The 23,081-nt window shown below is 41.0% G+C and overlaps 1 protein-coding gene across 5 annotated transcripts in view; it reads left to right on the top strand.

The window, feature by feature from the left end:
* Nucleotides 1–23,081, top strand: part of sema6e (sema domain, transmembrane domain (TM), and cytoplasmic domain, (semaphorin) 6E) — a 141,921-nt gene that overhangs the window by 69,111 nt on the left and 49,729 nt on the right. For all 5 annotated transcript variants that reach the window (XM_018676102.2, XM_018676106.2, XM_018676107.2 and 2 more), the window contains 5 exons: nt 11,122–11,322; nt 15,380–15,494; nt 16,793–16,850; nt 20,140–20,196; nt 20,585–20,686. In XM_018676102.2, the coding sequence (XP_018531618.1) occupies nt 11,181–11,322; nt 15,380–15,494; nt 16,793–16,850; nt 20,140–20,196; nt 20,585–20,686 (474 nt within the window). In that variant the 5' untranslated portion in view covers nt 11,122–11,180. The remainder of the gene's footprint in view (nt 1–11,121; nt 11,323–15,379; nt 15,495–16,792; nt 16,851–20,139; nt 20,197–20,584; nt 20,687–23,081) is intronic.

Below are 23,081 nucleotides of genomic sequence, written 5' to 3' on the forward strand. Positions count from 1 at the left end.
GCGGAAACACAAGCAGCCAACACTCTGACTTAGCAAAACTTCAGTGCTCCTGAGACAGCGAAGATGCCGTGTTGTCAGCAGGACAATGGGCAGTGACTGATGCCTCTGATTCTGCCTCAGAGAGTGACTCAGACTGGGGACTGGGTCTATTTTGGAAACGTTCATTTAACACGTCAACTCTGGATTCGGGTGATTTTGCCCAAATCTAACTCGAAAAACCTTAAGCAAAAGGTGCAAGCTTAAATGTTTCATGTTGTGTCTGATCATGTGAAAAGTGTTGTTTCAACCTAAGGATTCAAAAGTAAAACATTTTTTTTGTTAAACCATTCAAGTAATATTTAGATAACATTTACCACAGCCTGCCTCATGTAGCTAATCTAGCTGTGCAGAAATGTTAATCCTATTAAAAAGGATTCATCAGCTGGCCTCCACTGATTTTCTCTTTGCAGAATAATTTGGAAAGAAACACAGGGAGCGTGTCTTAGTCATCAACATGAGTGCTACTGTTTTTTGTTTACCCCTTTGAGACTCCATTAGATGGATATTATCTTAAAATGTGTTGTAGCTTTAAATAGTTCTATCGTCGGACAAATACAAATTGTAGCTTAAATGGACTTTAGGCGTTTAAAACCAGCAGAGCAACAGTGATGGACAATTTCATAATCCTCTGTCTTCACTAAAAGAGGACAGTATTTTAAATTTAGTGCTTATTTTTGTTGTAATTCTTAAATCTTGAAACTGTAATTACATGGTTTCTCTAAGCAAACAAAAGTGAGCTTTGTTATTTTCAGAAATGACAAAATATCCACTGAAGACGATTGCTAAACAAAATGATCTCCACCATCTAAGTAGTCAAGTAGTAGCTTCAAGTGCAGGCAATCAATACACAAGGATGGAGCTTAGGAACAGTCAGTTTTGTTCTCTTGTATGTCACATCATCATCATGTATTTGTCATATGACCACTGTGATTTATCATTGAAGTAATCCAGTGCTGTTGATAATTTGGTGTTGCTCAGTGCCATTGAGGCAAGACCTGCCAGCCTGAAACGGAGTAGTGGAATTGATTGTCTGGCTGATTCCAGACCAGTGAGCTGTGAGACACTGTCATTCCTCTGCTCCTCCTCTTCTTCCTCATTTAGATTTACTGTCTTTCCCGCTGTCACTGCTCATGTCCCATCCCTCTGTTTCATGCCCCAGCTCCTACTGTCTTGCTCCCATGTTTCATGACACAGTGTAGCCTTTGATGAGGGGAGCCACACTGCTCCTCAGTATATGATTGCCCATGGCCATTGACTTTTCTTGGGAGCGACAGAGTTGTTAGAGCCATAAAATGAGATAAACTGAGCTTGAAAGCTTCTGGGTCTTTCAGTATGTGTTTGGATGATATCATCAGTGTGAGACAGCGGTAATAAAAGTGAGGTCAGCTGCCTCCGTGGGCTACTGCCCTGAAAGGTAGTGCTGTCCTGATAAGACTGCTGTCTCATTTCATCTCTCCTCTCGAGGCTTCTGGTGTGCGATGAAGCTGACGCGTGGATGTCGGGTTTGAGCAGAAAAGGCGTCTAATAATTGGATGCATGCTCTACGTAGAGAGACTGTTTGTCCCAAAGACAATGATAAAGTGTTTAATCTTCCCAGGAACAGCGAACCACACAGGCATGATGATGCCATTATCTCTGTGAGGCACTCTCGCCGAGAAGCCTCACTCTTACCCTTGATTTATATTTCCCTTCATCAGCACCGACCACTCAGATTGCAAAAATCATTCATTTATAAACGCAAGGCTCGCTGCTTTTGTTCTTGTTCAAGTGAAATTCACCAAATGTAGCACACCCCCCCCCCCCCCTTTCTCCTTATAATCTTGTTGGGGTAATGTGACAGGGATGGATCTTCTGGGTGACGGCTGTGTGATTGCCTTTGTTAACGAGGGATAAAGGCAGTGGAAGAATTTTCACAGCTATTTATCTTCCTTTGATCAATTCTCAACTACTCTGCCTTTCTGCGTCTCATCTTTTGAGGACAAAGCTCTGTTTTGGCGCGCTTGAAACTGTGACCTCATCTTTTGTCAAGACTAACACAAATGAGCAGGAGACCACCTCGTTGCATCACGGTGAAATAAAAGATTCTCACGCTGAGTGAAGGCAACAGTAATCGGTGGGAGAAACTAGGTATCTGAAATCTTATCTCTTCAGTACTCGTAGAATTTCCCTCATTTAGAGGAGCCAAACTTTAGAGATATGGCTCTCATAATTCACTTTTCGTCAAGAGGGAATAAAAGTTCCGGTAGATTGATAATTCATGCAGGATGTCTTTCAAAATAGGAAGCGCACAGAGTTTGAAATGCAAACGGTGCAGCAAGCTAATTGGCACCACAGGGGAGATAGAGATCAAAGAGCCTCTGTGTTAATAGAGAAGTCTCACTCTCTTTTTGTCCGTCGCTGTGTTAACGGACACAAAGCCACCAGTGAAGTCCTCAAAGTGGTGGTCGTCAGCAGAAGCATCTAATGTAGGTTGCTAATGCTAATGTAGGCTGCCCATGTATGAGCCCTGATTTTAGGCAAATGTGACGTTTCTGTTACATTTGCCTGATTTCCCCAAGTTCTAGATAGATATGGATTAAGGATCACAGCCCCCTTACACTGCATACTGTCTGTTGCTTTTTATTTTACCGAACAAGCTGTGGCAGATAAAACAGCATAACAAGCAAAATATGCTTCCAACTCACACTTCAAGGTTAGTTGTAAGGTCAGTATCCTGTGTTGCCATTTGGACAACTTAACATCAAGTCTAATTTGTGTTGTCGTTTTGGCCAGCCTGGCATAGCTCTCCTGATGTGCAAGGTTTTCTTTTTGTTTCCCAGGATTGTTTAGAGTATTTTCTGCCTACTGAATTGACAGCAGAATGCAGGTCTGCCAAGGCATGCCTAGAAACCTCATACACAGTGCGATCAAAGTACTAATTAGTTATTTTGGTAAGTATACATGCACATACATGTTTAAACACACTCATAAGCCAAACCTGATCAAAGGAATGCAGACAAACCACTTAGCTCCGTGCTCTTTCCCTTCCCATGAGTTAGGTTCTACACCTGAGGGGATGCAGGAGACCAACAAACATCACCACAGCCTTTAACCACCTGCTTTTCTTTGACTTTCTCCCCTCAATTTATTAAGGTATTTTATTTGCATATTTTATCCTGCCTGGTCTGTTGAATATCTGCTGCATCCACCTAGCCTGTGCCTCTCTTCATGCCCTTGTAGAGGGTCAGCAGTTCTGTGTGAATCATGACAGGCTCAGGCAGCACAACAGTGTGTAAAGTGTTCTGGGACAGGAGATTATATCTGCTCTTTTCTCCTTTATATCAGCTCTTTTCTCCATTGGTTTGGCATCGGAGCAGCCAGCAGTGCACAGTATTAGAACAGGGGTGTTGTATTCCGTGATGTGCATGCAGATAAATCAGTTAACAGGGGAGAACACCGATTTTACTTTCAAAACTGTGTTAGGGAAATACCTGTTCACGGTAGATTATTTATTGCATTGTAAATATCATCCTTGGTGTTGTTTTTAATTCCACAGAAATTCTGACTGCATTTCCTTTTTCATGGGGGCTTAGCAATGCATGACATGAGATTATGTGATGTTGATTTTAATTTTCATACACAGTTGAATCAATTAAATGTCTTTGCCAATTAATGAAACGAAACACTTGCTCTTCATTCAGTGATTCCTTTTGTAGTTCCACCCTGGCGAGTTAGGATACTCAAACACTTTCTCACCCACCTCTAAATATTCCAAAGGGATTGTCCCCAAGTCGATAAGTTGGCTGACTTCGACTGTTGGGTCAGACTGGAGTCCCTGAAATAGAAAATGTAAAAATGGAAACACACAAAATACGGAAAACAACAACACTCAGCCTGCTTTCCTCTCTTGCTCTGCATTTCGTATCAGAAGCCTCAGGGGGTATCCAATTATGACGCCCTTGAGAGAATGACAGTGCTTGGATTTCTGTCAATACAGGGTTCAGGTAGTGTTTCTCAATAACACTCTGAATTATTGATGACAAAGAGATTGAGAGGAGAAGGGGGTAGTTAACATTCACTTTTATGTATGAAGTGGGGAAAGCAAGATGAGGGAGGGGGGTTAGCACAAATGCTGCCCAGCATATTTTAAACTGATGTGTTTGATTATGAAAATGCCATAAGGACACAGAAGATTGAGGGTGGATCCTGACTGACAGGGAGCATGGGATGGCCAGGGAATTGTGAGCCTCTCTCAAGATGAATCTAAATAATTAACAGGAGGCAGACGGATGAGGAGGATTCCACTGGTGCAAGCTTGATCCTTCTTCCACTGATAGCTCTCTGGGTTTTTTTTTTTTCACCCATTGCAAATAGACATGAAGACGATGGATGATGCCTGCAGCAGTTTTGCAGATCGATCAGAGAACCGTCTCACTGTCTGAGTCCTGCATAGATCCCTCTGTGTGAAGTCTGGCCAACTCTCTGTCTGTAGAAAGAAGTCCTGGGAGTAGGCCTGACTGGAGGCAGTGGTACTCTCTGAGAGTAATACCCATGCACAAAGCAGTGGGTTTTAGTCAACAATTTGCCTTCGTATTGTGTTGTGGATGGTCCGGGAGACACTGATATTTTCATCCTAGCTCTCACAACTGTGTGTATGTCATATCAGTGCAGTGCTGAAACTGTTTCCAGAACTTTTGTTGGCTCTCGCTGTCAGCTTGGTTTTACTTTGACATCAGTCCTCTAAAGATCTGCCACGGAAGCTCAAGTATAAACCAGGCTCTAATCTGTGGGGATTCTTCGATGAGGACAGAGTAGAGTAGTCTGACATGGGGTGACAATCGATGGCCTCTGTGACAGGACAACCCGTCACTTGTCTGAACTCTGTGGGCGCTGAGGTTAAAGCAGCAGTCCCCTGAGAACAGTCTGAGTGGCATTGATGGCAAGGAGGGTCCCAACCTCCCCTGACAGACACATCTCATCCTGGATGCCATCTTGCCCTCTCCTTGCCATGGCACAATGCAGGCACTCTGAGAAGGAGACTACATTATACTGACACCAGGCAGTTGACATACTAATCCAAGAACTAAAGGACTACAGGGACCATTGATTTTCTATTCTTGGTAAAAGGCAAGAAGCCAGCCATCACTCCTCTTCGACCAACGATGCTAATGGACTTTTTAAAATGTTGCCACAGGAGATCCCCTGGAGCCATTCTGTTTTTGCCACTGCAGGGCCTTTGAAAAATACTGAAATCCCCAGCTTCTATATCTGACATGTTTGTATTCAACAGCCCAGCTTAGATGTCTCGGGCTGTGTCAAGTGTTTATACACAACATCTGCCTGGTCAGCCACAGGTAACGCAGGAAGTTTAAACTCTAACATCAGACTTCAGAATGAAAATAGAGGAGTGTAAAATGGTATAAAGCTCCTCACAGTGTTTGTGCCTGTGGATTTATAAGTGTTCAGCTTCCAGTATGGGTCTACTAGTCACCATTTATTTCTCTCAAACCATCCATACACACAGGTAAAGATATTTTGTCTTTTGATCGCAAACAAAAATGGTTGTTGACCTTTTCTGTAGGTCCTAATGAGTTTTGAACATTTAATGCATATTAATATTCAAGGTCCTTCAAGGTAGCATTGTTAGCTTTAAAGGCTGTAGATCTTGATAAACTCTTGTGCATTTTTAAGTGGAGCTAGCTTCTAACTACACTTGAGTGAACTCATTTGCTCCACATGTGACATCATCTGAAAACTAACCCATAGAATTCACCTCCGTGTCCTTTGGGGGTTGTTCTCTCAATTATTGCCAAATTCTCCTTGATCCCAATTCCAATTTGCCATGGTGTCGTCTGCGTGGTTAGCCACTGGAAATCTAATTAGCAACGTTTCTCCTCTGTGAGAGCGTTGAGTGCAGAGTTGAAATAGCTGCTGGGTAAAGGAAAAATTGTTGCAAACAGACAAAAGAGTCTTTTTTTGTGAAAAGAATATTCATGGTCAGTATTTACTAACTACTGTACTTGCATCCCTCAGGAAATTTTGTTTTTCACATCATCTGTTATGTTTGAATGTCAGCTATGACTGTTGGGTGGAGAGTGAACTCTGGGAAGGATGGGAGCGCTAGGAGAAAAACAGCTCTGTGCAGATAATGATGAGCTGCATGATTCATGTCATGGGACTGCGGTGAGATTGGTGGTCTGATGAACCTTCTAAAAGGAGTTTGGGGAGGCACAATATGGCTCGGGCCTTAACAATGAAAAGTTTGTTTCACGATTGCTCTGTTCATATCATGTGTTGTTTTTCCTCCTGTCACGTTAAAATTCCCATGTGGTTGTTTTGACAACAACAAAAAAATTATCAGGCAGGTTTTACATACTAGTCTGGCAAGCAGCAGAGCTAGACAACTTGACACCCAGTTATTATTTCTTAATGCTAATGGAAAAATAAATTTTCTCAATAGGTGGGGTTTTACCAGATTGTTTATACAGAACAGACAAGTAATTGTTGTTGGAGCAGATCAATGGTGGTAGAAAGAGTGTCACTATGACACTAATTTAAATTGATGCAGTCTCCACAAGCACCACCACAATTCTCTGTATGTTGATTTGCACGAATTATGTACATTACCACCATCATTCTACAACTGATGTCTGTCTTTTTCTGGTCCCTGGGACCTCTGGGGATGTCCCGTGGTATCTGGTACTGGGACATTGGAAAGTGCATCCTTTGGGTCCTGTGGGTTGCTGCATGGATTCTCCATGGATCTGGCTTATTCTGGCACATTTAGAGGCCAGGTCCTCACCTTGGGCTCTTTCAACTTCCATTTCTGAACAGTTTTTGTGGTGTGGCGGGGTGCAGTGTCCTGCTGGGGGAGTCCCCTACCATTAGGGAGCGCTGTTGCTCTGGGGGGGTTGCAACAATGTTTAGGTGGGTGGTAGTTGTCATAGTAACATTCAGATGGATGTCAGGACCCAAGGTTTCCTAGCAGAACATTATACAAAAATAAGACAAAGATTTGTCATTCACTTCACCTGTCAGTGGTTTTAATATTGTGGCTGATCAGTGTGTATATTTAAAAAAAAAAAAAACATTGTCCTCTACACTTGCCTTATTATCTTGTCACCATTATCATGGTGTTATAATAGCACCCAGCATAGGAACCTCTTTTGCAATGGCCTGCTGAGAGCAGAGGCTAATGTGGCTAATTGTGTCTGAAATTGTCAAGGAGACCAGGGATATGCTCGCTCATTATGCTGGCCAGTGTGTACGACAAATATGTCAGAGTGGAGGATGGGGGGCTTAAAAATTTCCACAGCAGTGGGGCTCAGAGATATCCAAGTGCACAGAGGTGTGAGGTGAGAGGTATACTCTGTTCTGTGGCTATCAAAAGAGAGTGGATTAGCCTCACCGCCACTGAAACACCGGTGAGGTCAGGGAATATTAGAGGGTGATTCTGCATTAGGATTATGCTCCGTTGTTTAGCTATGTGCAGCAGGTGTTGGCAGAAAATAGATGTCCCAAGAGGGGACAGGTGCATACAGTGCAATGCAGCTGATTGAGGATAAAATTGGAATTTAGATTTTATGTGTGACTTTTTATGGAATCGTTATCCCTTGCCAAGTGGGGACTGTGGAACATAAAAAAGAGTTTATGTATGAATTGAAATGACTCTATGTTATAAACCATGCCAACCAATAAAGACTAAGATTCTCTTATTATTTAAGTCTCATTTCTGCATTAACCCACTAAGAGGCCTTGGGACTAAAATTCTGTGTGGATACATCTTATCAATCCGCAGACACTGCACTGTTGGCTAATCCAAATGAATGTCAGATAATCAATGGAGTGCCCCAGCATCCCAGAAACCCCTACCCTCCAAAGAGGCCCAACTGCCAATGTCTCCCAGATGGCTTACCAAGTCCAGTTCATTAAAAACAAAATGATCCGAGCCCTCCCGTCCAAACCCCACAACACAGAGAGCAAACATGGGATGGGATAAGCAGTGGCTTATTTCCCTTCAACAGCTGTCAGCTCATCAGCTATCCACTCCCTCCTCAGACAGCACAGAAAGTCAGTATATGATTAGACTTTGTGTTATGTTAAATTAAGAAAGTTCAGTAAAGTGTGTCTTTACTGTGTCAATTTGTGTTGAAGAGGTCAAACGGAAGAAGCAGCCATTTTAGCCCAGGTTTACTCCCAGGACCAAGCCAGAGCTGGAACCAATAGCAAAGTTAATTAAACTTAAATAATAACAATGGAAAGATTTTACAGAATATAATCAGTATAACTAGTGTGGCACAATAAAATGCTGTGTTGTAACTAGAAAACATTAACAGGGGCAGAGTGTCTATGAGATGTTTACTTATAATACGGATATTTTAATGTGTTTTGATGTCATCTTAACACAAATACACTTAAAAATGAACAAGATTATGATTTAAAGTAGGCAATATCAGTAAATAAGCAAAACAAAGAATCTGACGGAGCATACTCTATAACCCATCAGTTTATGAACTTCTAGATCTGTGGAGTATTTTTCAGTTTGGCTTGACCATGCCAATATTTTGGAAATAATTCCACAAAGACAGTCCTGAACCTGAAAGGATCTGATCCCTCACCAGGTGAGAGATCAGATCCTGACACAGCATTAATCTAAGGTGTTAAAGGACTTGGCAGAGAGCTTGCCAATTTGTTTTTCCATCATCACACACCTCTGTTCTCACTTAGTCAACTCCCTTTTTGACTGGAAAATGCCTTAAGGCCGTGACAGTTCAGACTAACTTGTTCTGCAACAACTGGCAGCTGAAGGAGGTAGTTTTTATTTATTACACTGTGTCAGCAATGATGTGTACCTCTGTGTCTGTTTTGTGTGCTACTTACTGACACAGTTTTCTAAGTGTTGTAATATGTAACATGGCAATCAGTTCTTTAATCCTGAATTTGATACGGCCTAGAGGCAAACCCCTCCTCTTTCGACTTGTCATCCTTCAGTTCCTCAAAGCTTATGTGAACTCTGTTGCTTTAATCCAGTAAAGCTTGCAAAATGTCTCCAGCAGCGGCTCAGGATAATGATAAAGTCATCAAGAGACTGCTTGGTCTGTGTCTCTTGGCTTGTAGTAGAGGTGTTAGCTTGAGTTTCAGTGCATATGACTGGTCTTGCATAAGCTCTTGTACTCACTATGGTTGTCTTGTTTTGCATGCATCGTCATCACACTCTGCTGGCTGCTTTCCTTTAGCTAAGTGCCCTGTAGGTTGTCAATAAATGAGCCCTGTCTTCCATCCTCACAAGAATATAATGTTCCCTGGATATGCTGCTTATGGTTTTGTGTGGCTGTCTGTGCATATTCATAACAGAAGTGAACTAATTATGCAGATCATTTGCTCTGTGAAACTCTTTGCATGGTGTCTAACAGCTGTTTTGTGGGTAATTTAAGCATTTACATGACCAAAGTCCTTTCAGCCTTGTTGTCTGCTCTGACTGTTTTTGACATTTTAAGGGGTTTTTCTCATGGATTTGTCTCTTGGAGTGATAGCACTACAACATAATCTGTTTGTTCAAATGGTTGTCCTCCTTGGCAGGAAGAAAACATCCAAATTATGGCGAACGAGGCTAATCCATCAGGTATATTGTCCTCATATATTGCCTAAGGCAGGCCACACAAGCTGTTGTAATTCACAGAGTAAACACAAGCAGACGCCCGCCCACTCCCCTCAATTTATGGTGGTGTGATCATCGCTTGACCTCATTGCTAAATGCAGCTTCTCTCCCCTGCATTTAAATGAAGCAGACTATTATCAATATTGATGACAGTTCGTGTCTCTATTGACTTAATTTTCTGCTCCCACTTAAAACCATGTGGCCCAAGCCTCACTGCCAAGCCACACAGTACATAAACTTGGGAGGGCTTGTAAGAACCCCCGTGGAGGACACATTGCCCTTAATAAGTTGGCTGTGAGCACAGGTCATCACAGTTTGAAGTTTGTTTCAGCAAATCCCTCTGCCATCCATCTGTCACCGTCTCTCCCCTCAGATATCAAACAGATGTGGAAATTAACATTTGTGCACAGTCTCAGGTTTGTGCACAACCAGCAGAGTTGTTAATTATTCCCACACAGACACTCTTGTGAGAACTTTTTGAGGAGAACCATTCTCAAGGGTTTTTTTTGTCAAACACTTTATTGAAAATGGTAATGTGTGACTTTGAATGCAACGGATAAAGTTGCAACATTTTTACATGATATAACGTGTCACTGCTGTTTTTTGTTTGTTTTGTTCTGAATTTGTGTGAGAGCCCCTGTCGTCGTGTTTTACTGTGACATCTTTATCCCTGACTTTTCTGTTGGCAAAGTTTGTTTTTACCAGTAGCATCCTATGTCTTTATTCACCCACTGCGTTGTTCCTGTAATTATGCAAATCAGACTATTCTGCCTATGTCTGGTATTACAGAATGAATGAATCACTTCCTGTTTACCAGCCAACTTCTCCTGAAAGGATGTACTGCATGTACGTCTGTGTGTTTGGCACCAGGTGCCTAGAACAACAGATAGCTATAATAACACATGAAATTATCATTCTGTGTTTTTCTTATAATTTTTCATTTTATGGTTACAATGAAGTCAGAGTCATAGTTTTCAGTCCAGTTAGCAGAACATCTCAAAAACTGTTACTGAATTATTTAAGCATTGTAGCTTAATGTATCATTGGTCTCCATAATTTATCTTGTTTTTCATTCTTGAATTTCTAAACTGATGATTATGTTATGAGTCATGGAGTAATGCATGAGAGCAGAGGTACACCTTGTTAGTTCAGTTAACCATAATTTCTTTTGACCGTGAGAGGAAATTTAACACAGAATGACCTCAGATAACTCATGGACTCAAACCCAAAACATACAGCCCTTTAACCTGGATAATAAGTGCTACCATCAGGTCCTGGTGCAGGTTCAGTGAAGGTGGAGGGTTAATTGTGCTAAATCAGCCATTTTTTACCATGTTTAAGAAGTGTCTTACAAAGTGCAAATGCAACACAATTTCTCTGTTCTACTTTTATCATTTTTGATATGCTAACCACGCTAACTCTCCCAATCTTATGTCTCATTTTAGGTGGGAGGTGAATCTGCTGTGGGCCATGTGTTTCTAGTGAGGTCACATCTTCTGCCAAAATGAGGCTGATGCCCGGCTCGCCTCCACCTGTCCTGCCAGCCATCTTGGCTCTCACCTTAGCCGCCTTCTTACCTCAGCTGTCCTCAGGAGCCACGCCGTTCCCCCAAGACCTGGAACCAATCAGCATTGTGGGCAGAGAATGTAAGTTCAAAATCTGTTTCGTTGCCATGGTGATCCTTGTTGCAGGAGTAGATGTAAAAGTAAAGCGAGGGTCACTGAGGTATTATATCTCATCGCTGGGGAACACAGCTTTGTGAGGTGAATGTGTTTAAGGGCATGTTTACAGCAAGCAAATTTGCAGGGGTTTATTCGATTGCCTGAATATTCCACTCCTTTAGTTTGTTGATGTGGTGTGAAAAAAGCCATTTCAGCACAGGAGGCAATTGCAACAACATTAACAAAAAACAAAACAAGTCTCAGTCAGAGCTGAGGTGTGGCTGTAAGGAGTGAGATTCTGCTCCTAACAGTACTGGAAAATGAAGCTCTTGAAGAATGATTTTTAGTAAAGTAATTTTTTTCAATTAGTTTTAACCAAAGAAAAACACCAAGTCAAGGTTGGGTGATATGGATGAAATCAATATCACAATTCTAATAAGAATATTTTTCCCATTTAACCTGTGCAATGTTCCGCTCATTGCAAACAAACTCTGGTGCGTTTGCCCATTTGATTTGGTTTGTTAAGGCTGGCGTGAAGTCTGTCAATCAAACCTCCAGAGCAGACCAACAGTCACCAGAATCTGATTTTCCTCCCTAGGTCAGAGTATCACTGATGGTACAGTCACCAAAACTGTCCAGCGAATGAGCTACCTGTCAGTCTCATGTCTGTACCTCTGGGTTTATTTGGGAACAGTTGATCACTGGGTCATTTTTTTCCTCGGACTGAACCAGCTCAATTGAACCACAGGTGTGAAAAATTGGAAATTATTAGCAAAATCACAAAATAACTTTTTTTTTTTTTTACTCCTGTAGAACAAAAACATCAATAACTTGTTAGTTTTTTTTATTACACGTAGCTTGAAATCATTAATTTTAACATGATAACACAATCATAATGTCCATGATGGCTAATTACAAAATAAAGTAGAGAGTAAAACTCAGGAGTTCAGCACCAGCTCATAAGATAAAATTCTGAGCGAGGAGCATCATTGCCATCTGTGACATTCCCAAGACACTGCTTCATCAGACCACCCTAGGGATTCATCAGTGCCACCCAATCACACTGGAGGTCTACAGAAGAGATCCCGGTTGCTAAATGTAATGGCCCATAATTGATTTAAGAGGTGGCTGAGACCATGGCCTGCACAGTGTAATTGATCTATCTGGAAGAGAGCAACGCAACCATTAGCAGAAATAGCTGCGCTAATAGTGCTATATGTGGAGCTACGTCCCAGGTGTAATGAGAGCAATTTGTCACCTCTGGTTCCAGCAGGTGACAGCATGGCACAAGGTCCCTCTCAACTCTGTGAGACTTCCTGTATGAATCGTAGCACTTCGTCAGACTGAAGTCTATGAAATCATACCGGAGCTGTTACCTCATTTGGGAAGTGGGCAGACCACTCACCTCAGCATTTTGTCTTTTCTGTGACAGACTGAATGCTGAGTAAGCGCAACCGATTTAGGTTTTTGAAGGCAAGTGAGGATATTTTTACACCGAGGCCGCTTATAGACAGAGCTGCCATATTTTGTGTCAACTTATCTTAAGTACTCACTCACTCTTAGCAGGATTCATATGCTTTACAAGGATTTCTCTTTTATCTGAGCTGATCAGGTCAATTTGGGGTTCCAGAGGAGTTGACATTAGTGTTCTTAGGAGGGATTTACAATCTCAGAGGATTACATCCAGGGAGAATGACTGATGATTTTAGCAACAGAGAGTTTTGTGTAGTTATTTTTGTAATTATTTAATAAACGTTTTGAAGCCTTGAACTATATTAGCAGTTTTAAATACTCAGCTGCTCATATTTTATGTAATTTTCTTATTTTTGTGATTGTGGGATGCTGTTTCTCTTTTTGATTTATTGTCCATCTCAACTACTCTGAAATGACTGAAAAGAACTAATTACAGTTTTGGATATAAATATATAAAAAGTATATATAGTGTGATTGTACCCTTCACACACATGTAATCACTATATTACTCTAACGTGCCCAAGTTCAGGTGAGAAGATGAAATATGACTCAGGAAGTCCAGGTACATCCATGAGTTTTACAGCTTATGAGATGCCAGAGCACTGTAGGATAGTTTACAACAGTTAATCCTCACAATTAAGAGGCTGGGACCATTAAATAGTTGGCTCTTATGCTTTAAAAATGACTTTTATGACAATTAATCTTTTATCCAAATAGCTGCTGATGAATTTTCTGGGTTGGAGATGCAGTATGTTGTGAAAAATGTTAGGCCAGACTTATTTTTTCTGTTTTGACTGATTCATTCGTTGAGGATGCACATCGTACCAACCCATTAGTGTCACTGAAATGAATGAAGAGGCTCAGGTTTTTGACACTGAGCCAGTGTTAGTCTGACATGCATCCTGAGGATGTAGGATTGTGGTTTAATTCAGTCTTGGGGCCTCATAGTTGCTGTACATGTGCTTCCAGAGGCAGAGATCTTAAGTAACTCTGGGCACCATCACCTGCTCCTGGATTTTGCCTTAAGCAGTGCCCCCCCCCCCTCCCAATCTTTAGAGGATGTGAAAGTGTTGAGGAGTAATTAGAAATCCTCATTCGCCAGGGGGAGGTTAGAGGGGTGGGCCGTTGAGCCGCTGGGAGTCTCCTCACCAGACAGCACAGCAAGGTCCACCGCTCAGCCAGACATTAGGCGTTTAAATCTTTAAACAGTCGATTCAAGACGAGCGGTTAGGGGAACATACAGCTCCCTGTAGAGAGACTAATTTCAGATTGTGGTGCATCTCTAGCGGGGATTGCTAATTCAGCAGCAACCCAGGTCAGATGGGAGGCTAGAGGGCACTTAATACAGTACTTTACAGATCAAGAGCGCCGTGGCCTTGAGCTGAATCTTTGCTTGGTTAAAAAAAGGAAACAGCAGGGGAAGTCTCTGTGATGTGGAAGACAGCCTGGTGTCAGTATTGAGCAGGCTAATTTTATTTCTGCCTTAAGCGTCCTCTTTTTTTTTTTTCTTTCTTTTTTTTCCATCAAGCATTTCCAAGGCATGTCCATCCACTGGCTAACTGTCATTCGGTTATTTAAAGAACTGGGCACCATCTCCCATTGTTTAAATTAAGATCTCCCTCTAGTGAGTTAGTCTAGTGTTTGAGTATGGGAAGGCAAAATGCAATTAAAATGCAGAGGAAGATGAAGGAAAAATGAAAATCAGCCTTATATCACTTTGTTTCTCTCTGCACCACTTCCCTCAGTTCATCTTATCTCACACTTTTTGTGCTGCAGCACACACACATCTTATTTTTTTAATGCATGGACACACCTGATTTCCATTGAATCATACTTAAACTGCCTGTGGTAACAGAAAATTTATATATTTTTTCTTTTGACCATGTGGTATCATTTGTAAGAGAGGTTTTTTCAGGGCAGTTTTGCCAAGTGAACACATTTAAATTACATTCATGACAGGGCTAAATTGAACTTTTGTGACCTCAGAGACAAATGATTGCTATTTAAATGTGGGTTGACTGGACAGACCTACTTTCCATTGAAATGCTTTTGATTTGTTTTCTTGTCCTCACTTGGCTCAGTCCCCAGACGTGTCTGTTAAGAAATGCTTACCAGGAGCCATTTATTTAAATCAGTCTGACTTCTATGACACCACTGCGTAATTTGCAACTTTGGATGCCTTTTTTTTTTTTTTGCCCCTGCTCATCCACCTACACAAATTCACATTAGCATATAGTGTACACTGTGGGGTTTTAGCACAATAGGTCAAAATCTAACCTTTCTTAAACTGCAAAGGTGTATCTTGTGTATCTTTCTAAGCTGTTGATTTGTTGTGGATAAATGTTTAGATATTAATGTCCTACTACCTCTTGACAAATGTGAAACTAACAAACATAGCTGTTTATAAAAGCACTGACATAAGACAGCTAAGATTAAATGGCATTTTTTGTAAAGCTGGTCTGCGTAATGAGCACTTTTCTTATACTTTCATCATTTCTCTGTGAATTAATGTCAAGTTTGAACTCTGAAGTTCTTTTCTTGTTTCTCCTCATCTCATTTCCCCATGCAGCCTCCTACCTCTACCCCAGCTTCCAGGGACTCATGTCGGACAATGACACTGTCCGCCTGGGCCTGGACTTCCAGAGGATGCTGAGGATCAACCACATGCTCTACATAGCTGCCCGGTCAGTCATCACCACTCACCTGCTGGTTTAATATTACAAAGGATCTGATGTACAGTAGCTCTCCTCAGACTGTTTAGTGAGGTTGAAAATCTGACTGATGTCATCCTTTATCTCTAACATCCCTTTAGAGAATAGAGGTTGGATAAGTTGAGCAGTAAAATGCTTTGTGTCCACAAGATACTCTCTTCTGTCAATAGTATGAATATTTGCATAGTTCTTCCTTTGCTACCAAGCTTTGTAAATTTCACTCTGCGAATAATAGTTTAACGACTGGTTTCAGTTAGTTATTTAGTCCACTAATGTGAAAGTTTGCTCAAAAGTCACCAGAGCTCAAACTTTTATTCAATGAGCAGCCAAAATACCCTGACGTATCTATTTGATTATATAAAACAATGCATTTAGTGGTTTGTTTCACCTCTATTCAACAAGTGAAATAAGCATAAAAAGGGAGCTCAGTTGAAAACCTTTTTGTGTGAAGGGCCTTGGAGGCAGAGAGAGGTTTGGTTCAATTTCAGAGTCATTTATAAATCTACAACTTCCAGAAGGCTCAACAATAGATTCTGCCTTTCTGTAAAAATCGTTCTATTTCTATTCTGAGCACCTCTCAGACTTGATTGTGCCCTAACTTAAACTTTTATTACTGTGTAAGATATCTCAGGCTGCACCTCCACACCAAAGTGCTTTCATGTTTGCAGTTTTGCAAGTTTTTGCAAGTTTTTCTAGTGCGTCTCTCAGCCTAATTGCACGTTGTTCCCCTGCTTGTTGCTTATTCCTCTTCGATCAAGATGTCATAGGTTAATTATCTAAAAAGTATGAGGTTGCGCCTCCTCTGCCTATTTTCATTGTGCAGAATAAATTCTGCTTCAGTTTTTGGCTCCATCTCAAACTGCAGTGCTCCCACTGCCAAGAGCCCCATCCAAAAATGTATGGAGATTCTTAATGTACCTAAATGGACTTAATATTTTCCACAGCTGCACACAACAGAGTGCATGCCTCACTTTACAAAGTGATTCATACAGAGTGTGTCGATAGTTGGGAAACTTTTGGTGTTGGAAAACTTTTGTGAGGTTCTGAAATTGAAAATCCAATAAACTGCCTGTTAATCCACCTCCCACCTCCTGTTGTTGAAGAGCTTCAATCAATCCTGTTGAGCAAAAAAGAAGCTTTTTGTTGGGGGGGGGTTGGTGAAAAGGTTGGATTATGGGTTTATGGAGCTTTGCTTTCAAAAGCATCAAGGCTGACAAAAAGCATGTGGAGATGGCCCCACTAATGGTATCTTGGCTCTCCATCTCTTGCAGGGACCATGTGTTCGCCATCAATCTTGACGTTTCATCTGAGCAGATAATCCCACGGCAGGTAAGACAGTCTGTCCTCCATCATGACTGAAAATCTTTAATGTGTAGCTCGTATATTTCATTTACTTTCTAAACTGAAATGTAGTCTGATAATTTCCTCAGTACAAAAGCTCAAATTCAAGATGGATTCTTGTTCTAAGAAATCTGACATTTAGGGAGTGTTTGATCCTTTGCAATCAATACCAATAATCTGTGAGTAACCAGGAGAGTTTTAGAATTACCCAGCTTCACTTGACATTTTCTTCTGATTAACAGGAAAAGATAAGAAGCTGCACTCATTAAATATACAATATAAGAAAACAATAAAATCTTTCACATACTAAACATGGGGTTTTGCTCGTCAACAGTGATATTCTGGATAATATGTCAGATGTACAAATAGACCTGTGCCTGTTTTAAACAAAGGTTTAATGCAAGGAAGTGCTCTGTGGGCTTAAGAAGGCAATTCTGCCCTTGTTTTTCTGAACCACATTTTTTATTTTTTTAATGTTTGTGTCTCATTGTTTTCTTTGCTTACCTTCGCCTGCCTTTTCGCTCACGTATTAAGCAATCTCTCCTCAGACATATATCCAATACAAGTGGAGCGGTGCTCTTGTGGCTTTTGAAGTGCCATGCTCCCTCCTATCTGAATCTCATTTGTCAAACATGATTGCACTTAAATCAAAGCCCTCCGAGGCCTGGACTTTTGTTTGCTTGTATTTAGATTAACGCCAAACATGGATATTCATTCTGATACGGCCGCTCCATGTCGAGGGAATCTAAACTATTGATTTGGGTGTTGACCGTGGCACAAAGAATTGGGAGCTTCTGAGAACTACAGTGTTAGTCCATCTTTTTTCAGTTATGTTATGTGAGAACTTGGATATTGAAGTTTATATATGATGCATTTTTTTATTTAGTCATTCAACCAAACATCTGCTGCCTCCAGTGTGACAGCAGGAATTGAGTGGAAAATTATTGAAGACTCACCCATATTTTGCCATCACATTCTCACTCTCCTATTCCTGTTATCTGAGCTCAATCATTAGTGTGTGTCTGACTCATAACACCAGAAAATGGTGCGTTCCCTTCATCGCAGATATATTCCTTCACTCCAGCTCCATTTTAAACCAGCTCTTCATTTTTCATACCAGCCGCTCATTCACATTCTCCCCCTCACTGATCTCCCCAGGCCTGGGTGGCCATAAGTAATTATTAGTAAACCAAATCGAGCATGGACAAGGCAGGATCCATTACCATAGTGCTGACTCCTACTGAATCGTGTCAGATCATCACAAAGTCGTACTGGAGGCGTCCCATGCAAGGGCCTGGAGGCAGGAGTGCTGCCTTTAAAATCAGAGATGTCAAGGAGCTGCTCTTCGTTCTGACTGAGCTTATTAATAGAAATAGTTTGTGAATAGATCTTCTTTCGTTCTACAAAAAATAAACACACAATGTGCAGTACCACGTAATACCAAGGACATCTCCCTGTAAACGACAGCTCCAGGATTTTTGAACCTGGGCCTTATTTCCCATGTTTTTGGTGTAAATGACTGACGTTTAAAATGTATTTTATTTGCTTAAAAAAAAGACAGTATGTCTGAAGTTAGAGCCAGTGGGGTTGTACTACAGAAACTGTTGGCACGTCAGGAAATACTGAGAGAATGAATGTATTATTGGTTTTTCAGATTTGTAGTAGCAATAGAAAATATAGAATACTGTCAGCCTTATTTTTAAATGCATTTATCATACTGTACTGCATGCAGTGGAAATGACATGATGTTGGTTTCGTGCGTTTGAAAGAAGCCCTCCTCAATTAAAATGCATGTCTCTTCTTCATCAAAAATGCTGCCAGTTCTCCTGCCTGCAAGCTAGTCAGGTTGAATTCACAAGCTCTAAATAGTTTCTGATGTTTCTGCTGGTATTGAAAGCTGATCTGATAAAATGGGAAAACCAGCCTTGAGAACAAGCAAGCAAGAGAACAAGGAGCTTTTGTTATGTGTTTCAGGGACTCGTGGTCTAAAAGGAGTGACCCTCAGTTCCAGTAAAGCATCAACATGTATTATACTGTTGTGCGGCTTATTGTGAGGCTGTTGAGAACTGTCTCTCCAGTTGTGTGCCAAACGTTAGATTCACCCTTGGTATATGGTTTGTTTATTTATTTATTTTGGTGACAAATTTCTGTTTTCTCTTTCGTTTGATGGGGACATAAGGACATGCTGTAAAATAAGCAAGATTTAGAAAGATTTCATATGGAGAAGGCAGACTGCATTATTAAATAACTCATGTATTCGTATCAAAAATGCGCCCACATCTTGGTCGTACATCAAGTGTTGACACAAATACAGACTCAGTGTCAAGACAGTAATTAAAAATGTGCATATGCATGAAAGTTTGTGGATGATTACCTATTATATATTTATAATGGTTATTGTGCTTGCAGGAGACAATGTGGACCATCTGAGGAAGAGTGTACAGGTTTATTTGTGCAAAAAAACATTCTAAAGTGTCTGAAACCAAAACCTCTTCAAGTCCCGTTCGGTATTAAAACCTAACAAAACTCGAGGCAAAATGTCCAAGACCAGGTCCCACTTCTTGTTCTTGTTACGGCAGTTCCATAATCCCCAAATGTTTATGTGTTGCTGAGTGAGACATCAAGCTACTGTCTGCTCACATCCTGTTAGGAGCTGTTATAGAAAGGATCTGGTGAAAGACTTGGAACTGAAACAGGAGTGTACACTACTCCCAGCATTCTCACTGGTATCAGTGAGCTCTGAGAAGATTCAGGTCAGTAAATTGTGGATGGGAGAACATAAAACCTTCAACTGACAGAGCTTGTTAACAAGTTGATGGATCTTTTTCCACAACAGCCCACTAGACGACTAGCGCTTAGGCAGAAAGTGTGTGTTGGTGTATGTGCAGGATGAGGGCAGGGCTTTTGGCCAGTAGATTAATTGGGGCTAATTGACTGCTCCTCATACGAACAGTGAAGTGATAGAAAACGTCCTCTGCAGCCCTTTGAATCCCACATGTGTGTTCTCACAGATCCAGACATATCTTGCAGAGTGATTTTTATCACTGAGGAACCACAATGTTTAGCTGCCCACTGATGAGCTGCACAGGCCGCCACAGGCAATCCCTGATTTTTCTCTGTTTGTTTGTTTTTTCTCCACAACAGTTTATTGAAGTTAATGAGATTTTCATCACAGCTGTCTCGTAACAGCACTTGAACGATTGGGAGCAACAAAAGCTGGGATGGAGAGAAACAGCTTGTCTTTGAGCTGACAGTTGGCTGTCTGTTCATTTTTCAGAAACTGACTTGGAAGACGAAGGATGTGGAGAAGTGCACTGTGAGAGGGAAAAACAGCGTGAGTATTATCTTCCACATACATACACACCCTCCTCTCTCTGTTTTTGCTCTTGGTTTTATTTCTCTCCTTTGCCTTCGCTGCCCAGAGGAGTTTTGGAATAAGCGAAAGTATGCAGGTAGCTTATCAGAATCAGTGCCACAGCACAGCCATCAGGGTTTTTGGCATAGCATTTCCCTCCCCAGAGCTACGGTGAAACTGCAAGAATCAGCCTGGGGATTACGATAATGACTGTAAAACAGAGAGGAGGTTGTGTGTGTGTGTCAGCCAGTAAAATGTATCGTCTACCTGCCGCTAGCCTTGCTTTGATTCTGTCGTTGGCGTGCTGGAACCCACACGGACCTGCTCCTTGATGTACAGTAACATCAAGCTGTTTTCCCCCTGACAGGACGAATGTTACAACTACATCAAAGTGCTGGTGCCACGCAATGACGAGACGCTTTTCGCCTGTGGCACCAATGCATTCAACCCCACCTGCCGTAACTATAAGGTAAGATACTGTACTGCTGTGTGCTGCCTCCTGGCCTCAATTACAGATAAGAGATCATATTACAGCTGTTATGAGATATGTTTGACCGTGTCCTTGTGTGCTGTTTCAGTTTGTAACCTGTTATTTCAGCTACTAACATAAATGACAAACTGCAAACTACATTCATATCATGTTCACACCAGGCTGGCTTTATGTGAAAGTGCCATTACCAGGGATATCATGTCATAAACACACACATAAACACAGGTCACAGAGGTTCACACACAGCAGATGTTTTATACATCAGTGAAAATGACACAATGCTGCAGTTTTACACATTCAGTCTGGGCCACATGCATCACAGTCTGCAGGGCTGTGGACAGAAGAGCCTGAGTGAGACTAATATTTGAGGTCAATATGTAACAAAAATCTGATAGTCGCTAATATTTGTGGAGAAGGGCTTGTTTGTTTGTTTGTTTGTTTCAATATGTAAACATCACATAAACATACATGTGTGGTGACAGTATGCAAATTAAGAGTTAGCCTGGATATGTTACAGTGAACAATAAACGTTGCCAAAAATGAGAGTTTTCTAATAATGTAGGAGGAAGCTTTTAGCAGTACATGTCACAGTGAAATATTATAAACTATATAGATAATAGGGGTGTAACGATTCTGAAACTGATACAAACATCCACAATATTGTATCATGATACAAGAAGATAAAACCATGAGACCACCTGGTTTCCATCTTTATGGTTAAATATCACGTACTACACCTGTTTTATTGTCTTCTAATTGCTTGTGTCATGTGACTATTTTGGCCTGATCAAGTGAGAAAGTTACGAGGTAATTACATCCCTAATACATAATAAATAAAAACTCAAGTATAACAGATAAAATCTAGAAGTTGAATTAAGACAAATCCATAAACATGATATAAAACGACATATAAAACACTTGCTGTGCTTCTCCTTTTGCCCATCTCCTAATACTTTCAATACAGTACGCCTGTGATTGTCTGTTAGAACCAAAACAATAGATAAAAAAAAATGTTACCATCACTTTGAAAAGGACATCTACCATCAAATAACACCCACAACCACTGCTGTAAAGATGGGTCACACCAGGCTGAATGCAGCATTTGTCAGCTATAAAAGAAGTCTGGCAGCCAGCACTTCAGTTTGTGTTTTCAGTGATGCTACAACAAACAGCTGTGAGCTCAAAGTGCAGCGGATATCAGCAGCAGATCTGTAGTAAGGACATACTGTTCACTATGGATGCTGCCATGTTTGTGTTTTACATTGCGAGGGGACTTCAAACGCTTAATGCTGGTGGAATAATGTGTTGGCCCAACAAGACAGAGATGGAGCAGTCTGTTGACAGAAAACAAGATGTACTGACATGAGGAATAATACAACAGCTTCTGTCACACCTCTGAAGCCACAGAGCTGAGGGAGGAGATGGAATGAGAGGAAGAAAGTGAGGAAGACGAGGTGGAAAAGAGAACAGCACATTATACTTAAGAAAAGGCACAGATACCATTTGTTTCAGGACAATGTAAAGGTGAAGCACCCACAGTTTGAAGTAGCAGCAGCAGGCTGTTAGAGGAGGGAGGGAGCACAAGGCCTACAGCACAGACTGTAAATCCAACAGTGCAGGGGAAACTGAAATCCAAAGGGGAGCAGGATAACTTGATTTTACATTTCAGTGAGTTTTTCTTCCCCAGTGTTGCCCTGTGGAATAACCCAGTGGTCCATATCAAGGGGTCAGGGTGGGTGAGAATCCTGACGCTCTTCTGTTAGAAGTCATTTAAGGCTCACACAGTTAGAGAAAATACTAACAAGCATTGCATAGCTGGTATTTAATCCTCCATGATTGGCCTTCAGTAACAGAGACGACTAATGAATATGTGAGATCTGCAAACTTATACAAACCAATAACAATAATGATACAGCTATTTATAAGAAATATTTTATACAAATGGAGGCAATTAAATGTGCATAAGATAAAAAACAGATTCTTAAAGACCAAACAAAATGAATGAAAGGAAATGAAAAAGCATTTGAAAACAGGAATGTATACATAGCATTAATTACTGTCTGTGAGAAGATACACAGTGAGAAACTCCTTGGTAAAAGCGAGGTGGAAAATATGTGTTTTAAGTTTTCTCTTCACAATAGTACAATAGAGTACAGGCCAGGTCATACAGCTGGAATCAATATATATTTTTCCAGTACTGTAAATGTATTAAAATGAGTGATTAAATGCAGAGCAGAGCAGGACAGAGCCGCTAACATAGCCCTCAGGTTTAGTGACATTCAGGGGCCGGTGTTACACAAACTTTTACTTTTTCCTAACTTGTAACTTTACCTCATATGATAATGTAGTTAGCTAATGATGTGCAGACTTACAA

Source organism: Lates calcarifer, linkage group LG15, assembly GCF_001640805.2.
Source record: "Lates calcarifer isolate ASB-BC8 linkage group LG15, TLL_Latcal_v3, whole genome shotgun sequence".
In the NCBI taxonomy this organism is placed as follows: domain Eukaryota; kingdom Metazoa; phylum Chordata; class Actinopteri; family Centropomidae; genus Lates; species Lates calcarifer.